General features: G+C 41.3%; 1 protein-coding gene across 1 annotated transcript; it reads left to right on the plus strand.

Moving 5' to 3' along the window:
• Positions 1–10,824: 10,824 nt before the first annotated feature.
• LOC128734605 (peroxidase) lies at positions 10,825–13,118 on the plus strand. The gene is made up of 5 exons (XM_053828885.1): positions 10,825–10,997; positions 11,060–11,433; positions 11,499–12,249; positions 12,307–12,634; positions 12,699–13,118. Exons 1-5 carry the CDS (start codon positions 10,825–10,827, stop codon positions 13,116–13,118), a joined length of 2,046 nt encoding a protein of 681 aa, XP_053684860.1.
• Positions 13,119–16,544: the final 3,426 nt, after the last annotated feature.

Genomic DNA, 16,544 nt, shown 5'->3' on the forward strand with positions numbered 1-16,544 from the left:
GCTAGATTTCTTCGGGTTTCTGTATTGTTGTCTCCTAAGAGAGTTCGGCTCGATATAAAAAATAATATGCCTATGGTCTGATAAACTAGGTTGATCAGAAACAGGTCAGTTTTTGATCTTCACATGCTGGAAATGCTACACAGAGTGAGGTCCTAGGTCCTCATCTCTGGTAGCATTAACGAAAATGTGGACGTTCCCTACTTTGTTCGAAGTTAAGTATTCAAGTATGTAGGTACTCACCCCTAGTCGTTAGCATCACAATCGATGATCATCATCACCCTGGAAATACGCGGACACCACGATCAGCTCTTGCTTCCCCGTAGCCGTAGGCACTTCCAGTTTGACGACGACGACATTCCGTTGTAGGAACTCTGTAATGGGAGAAAATTTTATTTCTTTAGTTACCAGAATCGCTGTCCTCGCAGTGGACTGCGTGTTACAGTAAGTGCTTGCATCTTTTGCGCTCGCCTTTGGCGACACAGTTTACGGCGACCACAGTTGCTGATCGACAAAACGAAGGGCCAGTTTCCTGGCTTCTTCCAATATGTATTCCTCATTCCTTCCTTCGGTACCCCTTCGTCATTTGGCCGCGTCGGCGTATCAGGAAGATTGTCCGTACGGCTCTCCACTTTCCCATTTGGTGAACTCAGGATTAGCGAATTCCTGTCGAGATTGAAGCTATCCTCCAGGTCTTGCTTCTTCGTTCGATCAATTGCACGCGATTCCTCAGAATCCTCATAAGAATCCGCCGCATCAGGGCCTAGCAAGAAGCGGTTAAGGTAGATAACTGTGCCCTGGAACTCTACAGGATCCTTTAGCGGCTGGATATTTTTTCAACCCCCGCAGTCCCCCCCCCCCCCCTTCGTAACCCGGTACGCATACGTTTCTTAAAATACCATCCATCCATTAGCGATAGTACTCTCAGTGTGCCCTCTTCACCAGGATAAATTTCAATAATTCTCCCCATTTTCCACCGCATAAGAGACGGATTATTATCTTGTATGACAACTAATTGATCTGCATTAATGAAAACCGCTGGCCACGGATTTTTAGCAGATCAAACCTCTGCCTCCCACTTGCCGCCAAAACGTAGAGCGCTGGGAGAATTGAAACACCACCGCATTCTCTGCTTAGATATAAGTTAGTGGTGTTTGTTATGTTTAGGTAGCTTCATCAGAACCAATTTCTTCGTCTGGTGATATCCGGTATTTTATTCAGGCCTACACCGCAATTAAGTCCGAAAAATTATCCTCACAGGAAGTCCACCGAAAAATTCTCATTTGCTTATATACTCTAGAGAACTTAGTTGTTCAATCTTGTGTAAACATCCTGTTACACACTTTAGACAACTCGTTTAATATTGCATAAACATTTCGATAAGGATGCCACATCTTCCCCCCATGGAAAATCTTATGTTCTTGTTGGCCGATTAATTTAGTCATGGTTATGATGCGATGGATAGGTTTCAGTGCCGTGTAAGAATTTTGGATAGACTGCTCAAATCATTCGAATCTTATAGAAGACTTCGACACGCTAATGGTCTCCACTGTGTATTCTCCAACATTGCGCTAGAACCCACTGAAGTAATCTCTGTGACCCTTGAAAGTCGTTTCTGAAATCTAAAGAAAAAAATCATCTTTCCAGTCATCTTTAGATGAAAGTGGCTTTAATCGAATTTGAAACTCGTCACAGATGAAATATCACAAGTTTTGCGCCACCCATGGCTACTTGCAATGCAACTTCCACCAAGCTATTACTGTGATAATACACTTTACACAATCCAATCGCTCTAAACAAAGAGAAAAAGTCGACCCACTGCTGGGCACCCAATTACCTGCATCGATCCGGTGGCAATGAGGGTGTGCTGAAGCCATCATAATGTTGGTAATGAAAACACTTTGTAAGCATTGATAATTCCTCATCAAATTGCCCAAACGTTTCGCGACCATCGCGCTACCATCACGACCACCGACACCACCGGTAACGGCAACGATGCGGTCGGACTCGCACCGATCAAGGTAATATTTTGTTAATGGTAATTTATTAAGTTTATGCCCGGTTAGTGCAAACACTTAGAGGTGTTAAACGAACCGCGCAGTTGACGCGCGCGTGAGTCAAGCATGTTTTCTGTCCGCCAAGTCCTGCCAGCCAGCCAGCCCGTGGAGCACACTCTCGTGGAGGTACGTTGGATGGTCGCCCGCCGATTGCGATCTCTGTCACGCGGTCTGGTAAAATGAATGGTATTTGGGACCATCAATCAGTAGTCTTTATGATCGCGAAGGTTCTCGTACGCTTCCATTGAAGTACCTACCAATGCGTGCTTTCGAAAGTGATAAATGGCGCAACGGTTTCTGCACGCTCTTTGACCTGCTAGGGCAGATTTCGAAATAGCTTAATGGCTTCTTGAGATGATGCTGAATCAAGAATCACAATTCAAACGGTCCGAGATAAATGAATAGAAATACTTAAACGAATCCATTCAGTGACGATGAATAAAGTTAAGCCGCAAGCGTTCGAGTTATTGAACTTAACATTGCTGCACGAATGTAAAGCTCATAGTCAAGTACTATTGCCAGAGCGGAAAAGGCTTTGGTTTTCCGTATGGAAATGAAACGGTTATAAAAATAAAGCAATAATTCTCCGGCAAACATACTACCGACCAGCTGAGAGCCGGCACCTGACTGAAATAGCACCGATTGAGCCGCACCTGTACCCTCACTAAACCACTTAACTACATACGTTAAACCACACTTACCTGGTCGGGCTTGGTCTGCTATGCTCAGATAAGCATTTCCACTCTTTCGTCGTCGTCGTTCGTCCATTCGACAATTCATTGCACCTGATTAGACGCTGCTTTATGTACGACTATCGTGTTTATTTGGTGCACCAAACGGCAGCGTGACCAGGGCATATTTCACGATAAATATTTCACATACAATTGGAGCCCCGTGGCGCAATACGGATTGTTATTATTGGCGTGTGCAATTCAATGCGGCCAGCTATTATTAATGATACGGTTGCCAATTAATAGCGTCGCTAATCAGCAATAGCATAGGCAAACGGTTGAAATTGAAGCGAATCCCCACGGAGCGCGGAGGAAAGGAGGAACACTTTTGTTCTATGCTCGTCCAGTCAGGGCAGCAGAGCGTTTACCATTCAATTGAAATCTAAGGAAAGATAGACAGAACCAGTGTCCAGATTAATGGTTCACAATAAAGTGCTTGAAATGATTTTAAAATTGCCCTGTTCGAACGAGTCGATTGAAACGTGACAAACGCTGCCTTTTGTTGCGGAATATATCAGCGTAATTGAATTTTATTTTATATTTCTAATTTAATTCTCAGCAGTATTGTTGGCCAACAAATTGTTCTGTTCTCTGATGTATAATGTTTGATATTAAATTGTATAGTTTTATTTCCTTTTTTCGCATTTAGTCAGAGTTACAACATTTTTTATTTCAACTTTCTAGCGTGCGAATTGTCGTGTCGAATAACAAAGTTTATTTTAACTACCTAGTATTACCTAATTGTAGGATTATGTTCCTAATTTAGATAGTAAAATTGATACGAAAACCATAAAAATTTTCACATCAAACATTTACTCTTCCCCAAGAAAAAAAAGTAAGTATGCTACAAAGTCAATAAAAAGGAGAAAGAAACTTAAAATTGACGTCACTAACCACAAGAATAATAACTTTGTTTACGCCAGTTGTAAAGTTTTGTTGATTTATTCTAGAAGATGTGACATAATACTATAAAATGCTTGTGTTTAAGATGAAGAAAATTGCTGCGAGCAGCAATAAAATTGCCTATCTCTTTATATGTGCCTGTTTTGAATTATCAAATCATTCTAATTTCAAGTGATTTTGGCATTCCACTTGTTACTTTCCCAGGTCAAATTGTTATTTAGTGACCATTTACCACCTAATATTGATAGGTTATAAAAGATGTTACACATCCTACATCCCCATTTTGTCGATGTGTGTCAAATGATGTCTCTCTTTGGTTTTGACATTTGATCTTCATGTATCAAAACCTGGCGGAATTGAGCAAGCAAGAACGCATGAACATTTTGCTTGCGCCTCGTGCAAATCCGAAAAATTCGAACGTCGGTTTATCAAAATTCGTCGAAAGTAGCAAAATCAAAAGTCAGGAGTTTTTTACGGCAATCGGAAGGGGAAAGGTGGTAGACATTTTCAAGCATATGAAATTGTCAAAATTCGCTAACAAATATCTGATTTAGTAGGCGTGTGGCATTTCTATTGTAACCGGGCCGTCAACCAAGCAATTTACATCAAAGAATATTTGGTAAAACCCTTTTGCATAAGTGATACGAATATTGTGTGCTGTTTTGGTCGGATTTAGCAACCTGCCATTACGGAACAAAGGTCATAGAGTGGTAGGCGACCAACAGCGTACAGGGTGGTGGAAAGACAATAGCCCGTATCAATAAAACAATTTGCTTTGCTTTTCCCGAGTAAATCTTATGGAGGAAGCAAAGTAAACAGTTTTATTCATACGGCCCAATATCCTTTCCAACAGATCAGAGCTCCGTCCATCCATCAAATATTGGACCAATGTCATGCGGAATTCGAAAAAAAAACCTATGAACTAATCAAAGTATGAAACAGTTTAATGCTAAAAAGCATTCTGCGGCAAATAGAGGAGTCGAGATGTGTACAGAACAAAAAAAAGTTTGTTCCATTACGTTCTATGGTTTCTGAGAAAAAGGTAAATAAAGTTGGAAAATCGTGGTTTTTCAGGAGCGGCGTTTTATTCCGTCGATGTTGTTCTACGCCGCACTAAAATCCTTATATGTATGATTGTTTTTCGGCCCGTAGTTCCCGTAGTCCAATCATTACAATATTAGTATCAAAATAAGCAAAAAAGACTGCAGAATCAAAATCTGAAATAAAAAATAATGAAATTTTCAGAAGTTTTAGTCGTTTATGTCCCCTTAAGCTCACGGCAGGACATGGCTAAACAAAATAACATTAAAATGTTATAAAAACGACACCAAAATAACATAGAATCAACACAAAAATTATCCAAAATCGAAATCGACAAGAATATGACAGAAAAATGCAGAAATAAGACAAAATTAACACAAAAACAAAACAAAATAGAATACAAAAATGAAACAATAAAGAGCAAACCTCAACTTCATGTTTTTGTCTTGAATAATTCATTTGATAATGATCAAAAAAGTTATACAACTCTAATAAAAAGTTACACAAATGATCCCAAATAGGCACAAATAGGGTAACTGGTGGTAAAATGCCCAGTCGGGGCAAAATGCGCCGCTGTAATATTTCACGAATTACTCACTTTTAAACTGTAATTAAGGTGCCAATCGCTTCTATTTTACATTACAAACTTGTGTTGAGCATATAAGCTTTCTAAATTACATAAATCCTATGAAAAAACAAACAAATTATTTGCAGGCTTATTTCTTACAAATTTCGCAACTTTTTTCGTAAGACATTACGCCACCAATAAACAATATTACGTATCTGTAAATGGCCCTTGTTTTGAACAATGGTCTCGGTATCCAGCAGCCAACGTAAAATTGCTTAATTGAATTATTATTTATGTGATTTAAACGATTTTTTTAAACAAGTTCTAGCGGGGCAAAATGCGCCGTGAGAAGTATGAATTTACTTGCAGTGCAACCAAACGTAAATCGATCTAGTAGCCTATACACTTTTAGGCAAACGTCAAAACGTTGGTAAAAACAAAAGGCAAAGTGTTGTTTTAATTCTGATTCGCTCCGAAAAACGCGGTTAAGATGTCGCAAAGCTACATAAGAAAAACCCACCGTCGGTCTTGACCGGAGCTTGCCACTTGCGACGGTAGTGAAAACCAGTGAAAAACAGTGAAAGACGCGTTGCCGGCAAGGTACCAAGAAAAACCCTTGTGTGATATGTTAGCATCGATCGCTCCAGCGAAGATGGACCTGGCGATTGCAAAACCGCGATCCGACATAACAGATTTAACAAGTAGGTAGGTCCTCACGCTGTTCTGAGTCGTGCTGGGTTTGCATTAAAATAGAACAGACAGCGCATTTTGCTAATTTGTTGTGGTACATTTTGACCCTTTGTTGTGGTTCGTTTTGTACACACCTATGCGCATTTTACCCCTAACGAATCTGAAAACAAATTTTCAAATGCCTTATATAATTACACGATTTCGACGTGTTTTATTGATTTTTATGTTTCAGGACGAGCAGGTCAGGTAAAAAACTGTTCTACTTTAAAGTTTATCGTCTAGTTTATGGAAATGCATTCCGCATTGATGAATAATATGATATTCTTCTTAACGTAGGCATTATACCCCCAGTCCCCCTATGTGTTATGTGACACAGAAATTCCACAAAAAAGATTCACAAATGAAAACGATATAACAACGACATAGGACTGAAACAAAAATATTAAAAAATAATACTACAGAAACATTACGAAAAAGTATACAAAAATAAAATATAAATAAAAAAATAAAACAACACAAAAAAACCCCAAAAAGGTTTAAAAATAACGCAAAAACAAGTACGGAAATAGCGCAAAAACAAAAATGTTATAGAAATGGTACCAAGTTTATTACATTTGTTGGCTAAAGAAATAAATGCTGCATATGCAAATGCATACGAAAAATGTAGTTAAGTTTCTGGAAATAAAAACTCAAAAACAGTACTAAAATGATGTAAAAATAACACAAACAATGAAAAAAACTCAAAATGTACGGCAAAAATGGCACAGAATTAACCAATGATCTACCAATGATACAAAAATATACAAAAATTAAACGAAAATGACACCCAAACAATACATAAAACTGACACAATAAACAAATCTATACCTAAAACTTCCTCATAACTCAAGAACTAATCAAGCAAATGGAATCAAATTTGGCGTGTAGGAGATTTTGGAGGCATGGATTTATTTTATGAAGGTTTGAGACCCCTCCCGAAGTCCCCTGCCAAAAGGAATCATCTATAGGTAGAGCTCCTCAGAAACTTGCAAAACTCGAGATTGTTACAAAGGCCAACCGAGATTCACAATTCATGTACAACACAGTTTAATTTGTGGCAATACGAAGTTTGTCGGGACAGCTAGTGATTCAAAAATGACACGAAAGGACACTAACATAACGTGCATGATATAATGCAAAAATAGCACAATAAGAGAGAAAAAATTAAAAAAGTACGAAAAAAACCCTAAATAGATTCAAAAGTAAAAAGAAAACTGGTATGGAAATTACGCAGAAATAATACAAAAATAGCACAAAAATATATATCATAAAACTCATAAAAAAATAATACAGAACTGGTATGAAAGTGATACAAATACAGTAATGTTCCGATTTTGTCAGCCCCATGTTGAATTTTGGGCTGACAAAATGGGGAAACTGACAAAATCGGGAAATTTTTTTTCGAATTTTTTTTTTCAAAATTCAATACTTAAGACCTTGCAATATCGAAGACTGCTACTAAAAATGAAATTTTAACCCTCAATTGGTCAACCGAAAGCTCAATCAACCGGGCACAGCACACTGGTCCAGGACCTTTTTTTGATGCGCATTAGCTTTGAGCAGGAAAACTTGGTTTTAGGTTTATGGAACCTTTGGAAGAGTTTCTTAAAATTAAAAGTTCTGTCGTCCAGCGGAATTAAAATTTTGATTAATCCCCCTAAAAGTGTAATAAAAAAAATATTTTTCTTCAGTTTCAATACAACACATTGATGTGTTCTGTAAAGTTTTACAGTATATTATGGGCCCTATTCTGTAAGTCACGTCGAGCAACTCGGCTCGACTCAGTCACTGTCGAGTGTCGAGTGCAAGAAGAACGGGCAGCATAGCGGTCCATTGCACGACCAAAACAAAGCTAGCTCAGGCGTCACTTGCTAACCTTTTAGTCACTAGCTTTTTAGCGGTGGACTCAGTCGAGTTACTCGACAAAACCGGGTCGCGTGTGACTTACATAATACCAAAAGTCGACTAGTCGAGCAAAGTGACACTCGACGTGACTTACAGAATAGGGCCCTATTACAAGAAATTTTGCTGAAGACAGTATTCTTCTATCTCTTCAGCAAAGATAGAAAAAATCTATTTCTCATGAATGAAAAATCATTAAAATCAGTTTTTCAATTCTAGCTGTTTTTGTAGTTGTTGTATGACTTTTTCTTGCTTAACAAAGTTGTACAAATAGTGAAAATACACAACATTGCTGGAAATAGTTTACCTCTATCTTTGCTTGTTTAGGAACTGTAGCACTTAAATTCTAAAAATACCCTAATTTTGAACACGAATTACTCGCAAGAAGGTATCATTTTATTCAAAAACTTTTCCCAGAGAATCAGAATAGTTTTAAGCAGGCTGAAAAGTTTTATAAATCATGTTACAAAAGTGGTGCTTTTACAAAAGTTAATCAAAATTTATAGGGTGACAAAATCGAGATAAAAAGCTGATAAAATCGGGAGTAGACAATATCGGGAGCTGACAAAATCGGAACATTACTGTAATGAGAAAAAAAGCAAACATTGACGAAAAGTACACAAAAAGCAGAAAGAAAAATCATTCAAAACTGGCAAATATATGACACAAAGAAAAAAAATTCCAAAAACATGTTTTCAATGAAACGAACATGATGCAAAAATTGCAAAGAAAATGGCAGACAAATGTCTTAAATATGTATAATATGAAATGATACGAACATAACATAAGTGAAATAATACAATACTGATATACACCTTTATTCTTGTTTACGGCCGTATCCTGCATTCGTACGAATAGTTTGTTTCGAACGAATCGGGAAGCACTATTCTCATATTCGAATGAACAAAAGGAATGAGCGTTCGAACGTTCGAATAGATTCGAACGAAAACAAAGATACGAATCGGCTTAACTTTCGAACGAATATCATTCGAACGTAAACAAGAATAAGGGTGATAATGATAAAGCAATGATAGGAAATAAATAACCACTAAAAGAATACAAAAACTGCCACGACCATAACACAAAAATTATACAGAAGTGATCGAAAAATAACGAAAATAATGATATAAAATTCCACAAAAGTGCTACGAAATGTAAGAAATAAAATTGTGAGGAGGAAAAATGATACAAAAGTGACACAAATATGATACAAAATGATAGAACGACAGAAAAATGTATTGAAAAAAATACAAAAGTAACACTATAATCACCTATAATGACTGGCAAAATTAAATAACAAACAAAAAAAAGTTCCTTGAGAAGGCACAGAAATGACACACAAATCATCGAATTTAGTTTGCCATTTCAAATCATGCCTTATTTAAAAAAAAAATTATAAGCCCGTAGTTTCATGCTAAAGTAACACAGAAACGGTACTAAAATGATGCATGACAATAAAACAAAACATTTAACTTTCATTATAAATATTTATATCAATTAGAGTTGCATCATTTGGCACTAGGTATTCTAAATTGCCCTTGGAGCTGAATTATTTCTGAGAGCTGAAAGTTTTTAAATGAAAACACCTGTCCTCCCAGTGCGAATGTCACAATAAAATTAAAGCAGGCTACGTCGTGGTTTCTCATGACATCAAATAACAATTTTCTATGGGTGAATATCTGTTTCAATCGCCCAATTAAATAGTAAAACGGTAATCAACATGTCAAAATCGTCACATGGAAAAATGTAAATTAAACGAGTGAATACCTATAAATGGTTTGCAAGAAAAATTATCATACAGTTCGTTTTGCGTTCCCATACGACCTTTTTGACACGTCGACGGTCAACTGGTGCGACTGCAGCGACCTACTCAATTTCTTGGAAAACCACAGCGCCAGGTAAAATTCATTTATTCTTGAAAAAGGTAACGATTCGATCACGATTCTAATTCATACTAGTGCACAGAGATAAATTCTAGCAAAAGTGCTGAACTCCTGATTCCGAGATAATAAATTCTGTCCTGTGCACTACAGTGGAACACCTTACAGAACCTCAAAGAATAACCGCGGAATGCCTTTTATATCAAAACAAAGAAACTACTTCTTAAATCAACAGAAAAGTGCTTTTCCCCCTTGCGGCGCATAATTTATACAAAAAAAACTGAATGGAAGTCAGAAGAGTGACACCCAACAACGGAGAACTCTAATGCAGCGATTCCCTTGCTGCACGCCGTTCCGAAAACGCAATCATGAGTGGCCTTTGCCACACCAACCTCAACCACCTCGGGTGAAGTTGCTAATGATACGCGCGGATAACCACCACCCCCGGCCCCCTGCGGGCGCCATCGGATCGGATCTCGTTGGCATAGTGAACTACAATGTAAGAGCGCACTGCACTGCACTGCTGCTGCTGCAGGCGCTGGCTGCGCGATCGGTGCACCACCGGCGTAAACCAACAAGCGATTCTCACCCAATACCTTCCACCTTCCAGGTATCTATCTAAACCTGCTGCACCGCAATAAATTTAGATAGAATGAGAAAATTGTTTGCTTCTGAGGTTGCAGCGGCAGCGGCTTTTTGATTTGCATTTACCTACCGAAAGTATGGCATAAGGTGTCTAGAACTCAGTCTGTCTTACCAGTCAACTGATTAAGATTTAACACGGAAACCGTCTAAGGGATTGGCAACACTGCCGTGTCGTCTACTAATTATCAAGCGCATAAGCGCATTTTACTCAACTTGCCAAGGCGGTTGAAGCGCGGTATGCAATACCGACGATGCAAGCAATCTGAATAATGCATATTAAAATGACGCATTGCGTTTTGATGTCTTTTTTCTTTACCGCTTATATGCCCAATAAATATTATAATATTTTCTGTTTCTACTTTTCTTTGCAGATGATGCTGTTTGTTGTGGCATCAGCGCTGCTTGCGCTGGCCCAGACCGACGCCGTTAACGTGGCCACCTCTTACAGCGTGATCCATCACGAGCAACCGCAGGCCCGTGTCCTATCGAAACCCTCCTTATATGCACCTTCGGCACATCTGGTTCATTCCTCCCCGCACTACGCGTAGGTTTCGAACTAATCATAATTCAATCTCCAACACTAACCTTCCATAATCTTTTTCGCAGACCACTGATCGGTAAAACCAAATACACCGTCCCATTCCTGAGTGCCTACAACCCGGTCACTCAATGTCCAGCTCCCCCAGTATGCACCCATTCTCGCTACCGTACTCTGGATGGTTCCTGTAACAATCTGCAGAACCCAACCTGGGGAACACCAAACCGTCCATACGGCCGTCTACTGACCCCGAAATACGGTGATGGCGTCTCCACTCCAACCACCTCAGTCACCGGCCAGGATCTTCCCAACTCTCGTCTCGTGTCACTGATCGTCTTCGGCGAAGAGGATATCCCAGATCCGCAGTTCACTCTGGCCAACATGCAATGGGGACAGATCATGACCCACGACATGAGTCTACAGGCTGGCGGCACCCAATCCAGTAAGTTTTTTGAACACATGATCTCTCAACAATTCTTCACACACTAACCGACTGATTCTTCGCAGAAAAACACGCTACCAGATGTTGTACGGACGACGGAAAACTGATCGGAAAGTCGTCAGCCCCAACCACCTGCTACCCAATCATCGTACCGGAGCACGATCCTGCCCACTCGCAAACTGGAACCGAATGTATCAACTTCGTCCGCACGCTAACCACCCGTGAAGACCAGTGCAGTCCGTCTCATCCCTCGCAGCCAGCCGAACAGCTCACAACGGTCACCTCGTGGTTGGATCTGTCCCTGGTGTATGGTAACTCCGATCAGCAAAATGCCGGCATCCGTGCCTTCACCGGAGGACGTATGGCCACAGTTGTACGTGACGGTTATGAATGGCCACCAAACACTCCAAATGCTACCACCGATTGTGATCTGGTTTCTCGCAACGAAGTATGCTACCTGGCCGGTGATGCTCGTGTAAATCAGAACCCAGGATTGACCATCCTTCAGATCATTCTACTGCGTGAACACAACCGCATCGCCGACCAACTGCAGAAGTACAACCCACACTGGGACGATGAACTACTGTTCCAGGAAGCTCGCCGTATCAACATCGGTCAGTATCAGCACATCAACTACTACGAATGGTTGCCAATCTTCCTCGGCAAGGATAACATGCTGAAGAACCGTCTGATCTACAACGTCAAGGCAGGCGATTACATCAACGACTACGACCCAGCCCAGGATCCTTCAGTACTGAACTCGCACGCCACCGCTGCCTTCCGTTACTTCCACTCTCAGATTGAGGGACGTCTCGAGTAAGTTTGCTTCCAAGTTCTCCAAAAACAAATGCTAAACCTTGTTTTCGTTTCCAGCCTCGTGTCGGAAGTTCGCAAACCAACTGGATCACTGCGGTTGAGCGATTGGTTCAACCGACCCTCAATCATCGAAGCCGGCGACAACTACGATTACCTAACGCGCGGTCTTGCCACCCAGCCCGAGGAACTAACCGATGTCAACTTCGATGCCGAAATCAAGCACTTCCTGTTCCGTCGCGGTCGGCCATTCGGTGGAGATCTGCGTGCCTTCGACGTTCAGCGTAACCGTGATCACGGTCTTGCCGGTTACAATGATTACCGTGAGTTCTGTGGCTTCAAGCGTGCACACAACTGGGAAGACTTCCTGGATCTGATTTCCGCACAGGTAATTAACACATAACAATTAGTTCGAACAGCTCTTTCTAAATAAGATGTTTCTTGTCTGGCAGGATGTCTCCAAGCTGCAATCGCTGTACACCAGCATCGACGATGTGGATCTAACCGTGGGTGGTGCCTTGGAAGCGCACGTCAACGGTGCCCTGGCCGGACCGACGTTCCTGTGCATCCTGACCGAACAGTTCTACCGTACGCGTGTCGCCGATCGGTTCTTCTACGAGCGAGGAGACAAGGAAACTGCCTTTACTCGCGAACAGCTGGCTGAACTGCGCAAGGCCAGCATGGCGCGTCTGTTCTGCGACAACGGTAACCACGTAGCCTCGATGCAACCGAAGGCCTTCTGGAGACCCTCGTCCCACAACCAGGTTGTATCCTGCTCGGAGATCCCCGAGGTCGATCTGAGCATGTGGAAGGACCTGTCGCACGACAACAGTCTGCACTCGTTCTACTACTATCATGACTTTAACAAATAAGTTCGGTACTGATTGTGTGCGTGTGTGCCTAGAAAAGCCTTATCTTTATTAAGATTGTTCCCGTTTCAACTGCCAGATTGTTCTGGGAGGGGTAACCGTCAATCCCTCCTCCTTCTTTCGCATTAGATCTATCAACTTAAAGTATTGCTATCGATGTTTTTTGGCTTTCGAATAACTGCGTGTGTGTGATATTTACTTACTTTCCAATTATTCTATCGTGAAAGTATATAAGATATTTGCAAAGCTCAAACATTTCACACTATTGTCTACAAAATTTGTTCATACTCAGCAGAAACTACCTACGAACAAAAAAAGAAGAGTTACCCGAACATTAGATTATCGTTTGCCATAATGCTGTAAGTAGAAATGATAGAAAGAGAAGAGAAGAAACAAGAAACAAAGTCTGCCAACCAGCAACACATTCCACAGGAAACTCAGAGTTACCGTGCAACGAAACGTAAATGATTCAGAACGTACGACACAAAATTTAAATTTTACAGCGAGTCCCTCTGTATACATAGAACCATTACCGCTAGCTGATAGTAGTGCTATGTTTTTGTTTAGACTTATTTAATGTATAGTAAAAGTGTACATGTTGAAATGTAAACGTATGTTTTGTTGTGAATAAAGATGTAATTTAAGATTAATCTGTACTTTTAATTACAGTTCACTTCAACTGAACCGATCCGATTGCCGTCCACGTTTATTGACTATTAGTGAATAATTAGTATACTTTTAGATCAACCTCATGTTTTGTGTTATTATTAAAGTCTGACATTTGGATAGTTTTTTTAACGGTAGTCGTTCCAAGAGACAAACGAAATTGTGGTAGTGAAGCTAAGGTGATGAAAAATTAGATTGAGGAGGACCATCGAAGCAACACTTACTTACTTTTTATTTTTAATTTTTCTACCAAAATCCGCTTATCAAATCCATGCCGAATTCAGGAGTCGTCTCCACATTTCTCGGTCTTGGGCTGCCGCTCTCCAGTCGCCCTTATCACCCGCTGCTCTAGCATCCTCACCAACAGCGCTCATACAACGGGTAGGGGTCTGCCTCGATGTCGTCGGTGTCTGTCGGGCTCTCTGCTACATATTGTTTTCGATGGTCTCTCATCCGGCATCCTTGCTACGTGGCCAGTCCATTGTAGCCTGCCGTATTTTAATCGCATCACAATATCCGCATCTTTGAATACTTGGTATATTTCATGATTCATGCACCCGCGCCACACTTCTTCGTCTAATATGCCGCCAAGAATTGATCGCAGGATCTTACGCTCGAAAACGCCAAGAGCTCGTCGGTCGCTCTCTTTTAACGCCCATGCTTCGTGGCCGTAGAGTACCACCGGGAGAATTAGCGTCGTGTAGAGCGCGAGTTTTGTGCGGAGTTGTAGGCCACGGGACCTCAGCTGGCTACGTAATCCGTAGTAGGCCCTGTTGGCAGCCGCTATCCGCCTTTTCACTTCACGGCTCACATCGTTGTCACATGTCACTATCGTACCAAGGTAAACAAATTCGTCGACCACTTCAAAAGTATCTCCATCTATCACCACCGCAGTTCCAACACCCGAAGGGCTATCACGCTCTCTACCACACGCCATATACTTTGTTTTGGTAGAATTTATGATAAGCCCTATCCTCGCAGCTTTCTCCTTAATATGCGTGTACGCTTCTTCCACAGGTCTATGATTAACACCGATGATATCGATGTCGTCCTCGAACCCTATAGGAGCATATGAGATTTCGTGATGATGGTACCGCTTCTCTGCACGTCTGCTCTTCGAATAGCATCTTCCAATGCAATGTTGAACAGTACTGAATCGTACGTACTCATTTCGTACGTACTGAATCATACACCGCCTATAAACAAATGGTGAGTTTGCAAGTTGAATTAGCGGAATTTATCAATGATCTGTCGCAAGGTGATTCGGATCATGTATTAGTTGCAGTCCGCATGCGCTCAAAACTCTCGACGATGCATAACACGCGTCGAAGTCGTACGCCGCGACCCAACATCGAGCAGGTACGAGACACCGGAGCTGCCCAGGAATACGCGCGGCAGCTGGAACCACCGCTACTAACGGAAGAGCAACCTGGCGCAGCAACTCTTGAACATGGTTGGAAAGGCATTAAGACCGCCATCGGTAGTACTGCTCTAGCGGCACTAGGTACAATGAATCCGAACCGACAAAACGATTGGTTCGACGGCGAATGCGAGCAATTAGTGCAGGAGAAGAATGCAGCACGTGCGAGAATGCTGCAACACCGTACGAGGGCGAATGTGGATCGATATAAACAAGCACGGAACAGGCAAAACTCGGTCTTCCGGAGGAAAAAGCGCCAACAGGAAGATCGAGATCGCGAGGCGATGGAAGAACTGTACCGTGCTAACGATAAACGGAAGTTCTACGAGAAGTTAAACCGTTCGCGCAAAGGCTATGTGCCGCAGGCTGATATGTGTCGAGACTCGGACGGTAATCTTCTCACGAACGAACGTGAGGTGATCGAGAGGTGGAAGCAGTATTATGACGAGCACCTTAACAGCGATGTAGTGCAGCAATTAGGGTCATTAAATTAGTTTGTTCCTGTAGTTTCGATAAGTTTAGCAATTAGAGTATGTGTCACTAGAAATTATGGTTAGTTGGCTACGCATACGCCATACACCTTGCGTACAAGTTAGCCGAGTTTTCTCTTTCCTAGAGCCGCTCATTCGCTATTCGCAAAACTCAAATTTCGAAGCACGAAGCGTAGAGTTCCTTGCCATGTTCTTCTTCAAATTAGCCCGAAGAAAGTTCAATAAACTCTGGGAAATGAAATGGTTAGATGTATAAAACCAAAGGGAAAAAGAGAGATTTGTTCGCGTTTGAATTGTTCGCAGAAGTTCGTTACAAAATTCCGGCTTTCAAATTTAAAAACCTCGTTCCTATCTGAGGGTTTTCCAAATCTTGGATCGATCATTTCTAGTTGAACAGTCGAAGAAGTCAGAGTGTGTGATTTTGTGTTCCGCGTTTTAAAACCGAGGTTTGTGATAGTGAGATTTCTTTAGGGTAGTTAGATGTATTAAGTTTCTTTTCATTAGATAGGTAGCGCAGTCAGGAGTTGCAAATAGTGGAGAGTTTGCAAGCAAGTGTGGAGATCCTAAAAGGTAAAATTTAAAATTTAAATAAGTGGCTTTTCGAATAGTTGGCTCACCGCGTCGAACAGCCGTTCGACGGCTTTTTCGGTCGTATTTGAAATTTCTTTAAGCGCTCGGCGAAACTCAACACACCGCCCGCAAAGATCATCCACTCTCCTGCCGCACACTCTTCGACCCACTTTCGGCTAGAATCGGGGATTCTGGCACCGCCAAACCGCCGCCGATTGGAATAATCGGTCCCTGCTGAACGAAAACTGCAGCTGATTGGGATAATCGGCCCGTGCAGAACGC

Source organism: Sabethes cyaneus, chromosome 2 (genome assembly GCF_943734655.1).
Source record: "Sabethes cyaneus chromosome 2, idSabCyanKW18_F2, whole genome shotgun sequence".
Lineage (NCBI taxonomy): Eukaryota > Metazoa > Arthropoda > Insecta > Diptera > Culicidae > Sabethes > Sabethes cyaneus.

Coding starts and splice junctions, on each gene's coding strand:
- LOC128734605 (XM_053828885.1), top strand. CDS start 10,825: ATGATGCTGTTTGTTGTGGCATCAGCGCTGCTTGCGCTGGCCCAGACC. Junction 10,998..11,059: donor CATTCCTCCCCGCACTACGC/GTAGGTTTCGAA, acceptor TCTTTTTCGCAG/ACCACTGATCGGTAAAACCA. Junction 12,250..12,306: donor CAGATTGAGGGACGTCTCGA/GTAAGTTTGCTT, acceptor TTTCGTTTCCAG/CCTCGTGTCGGAAGTTCGCA.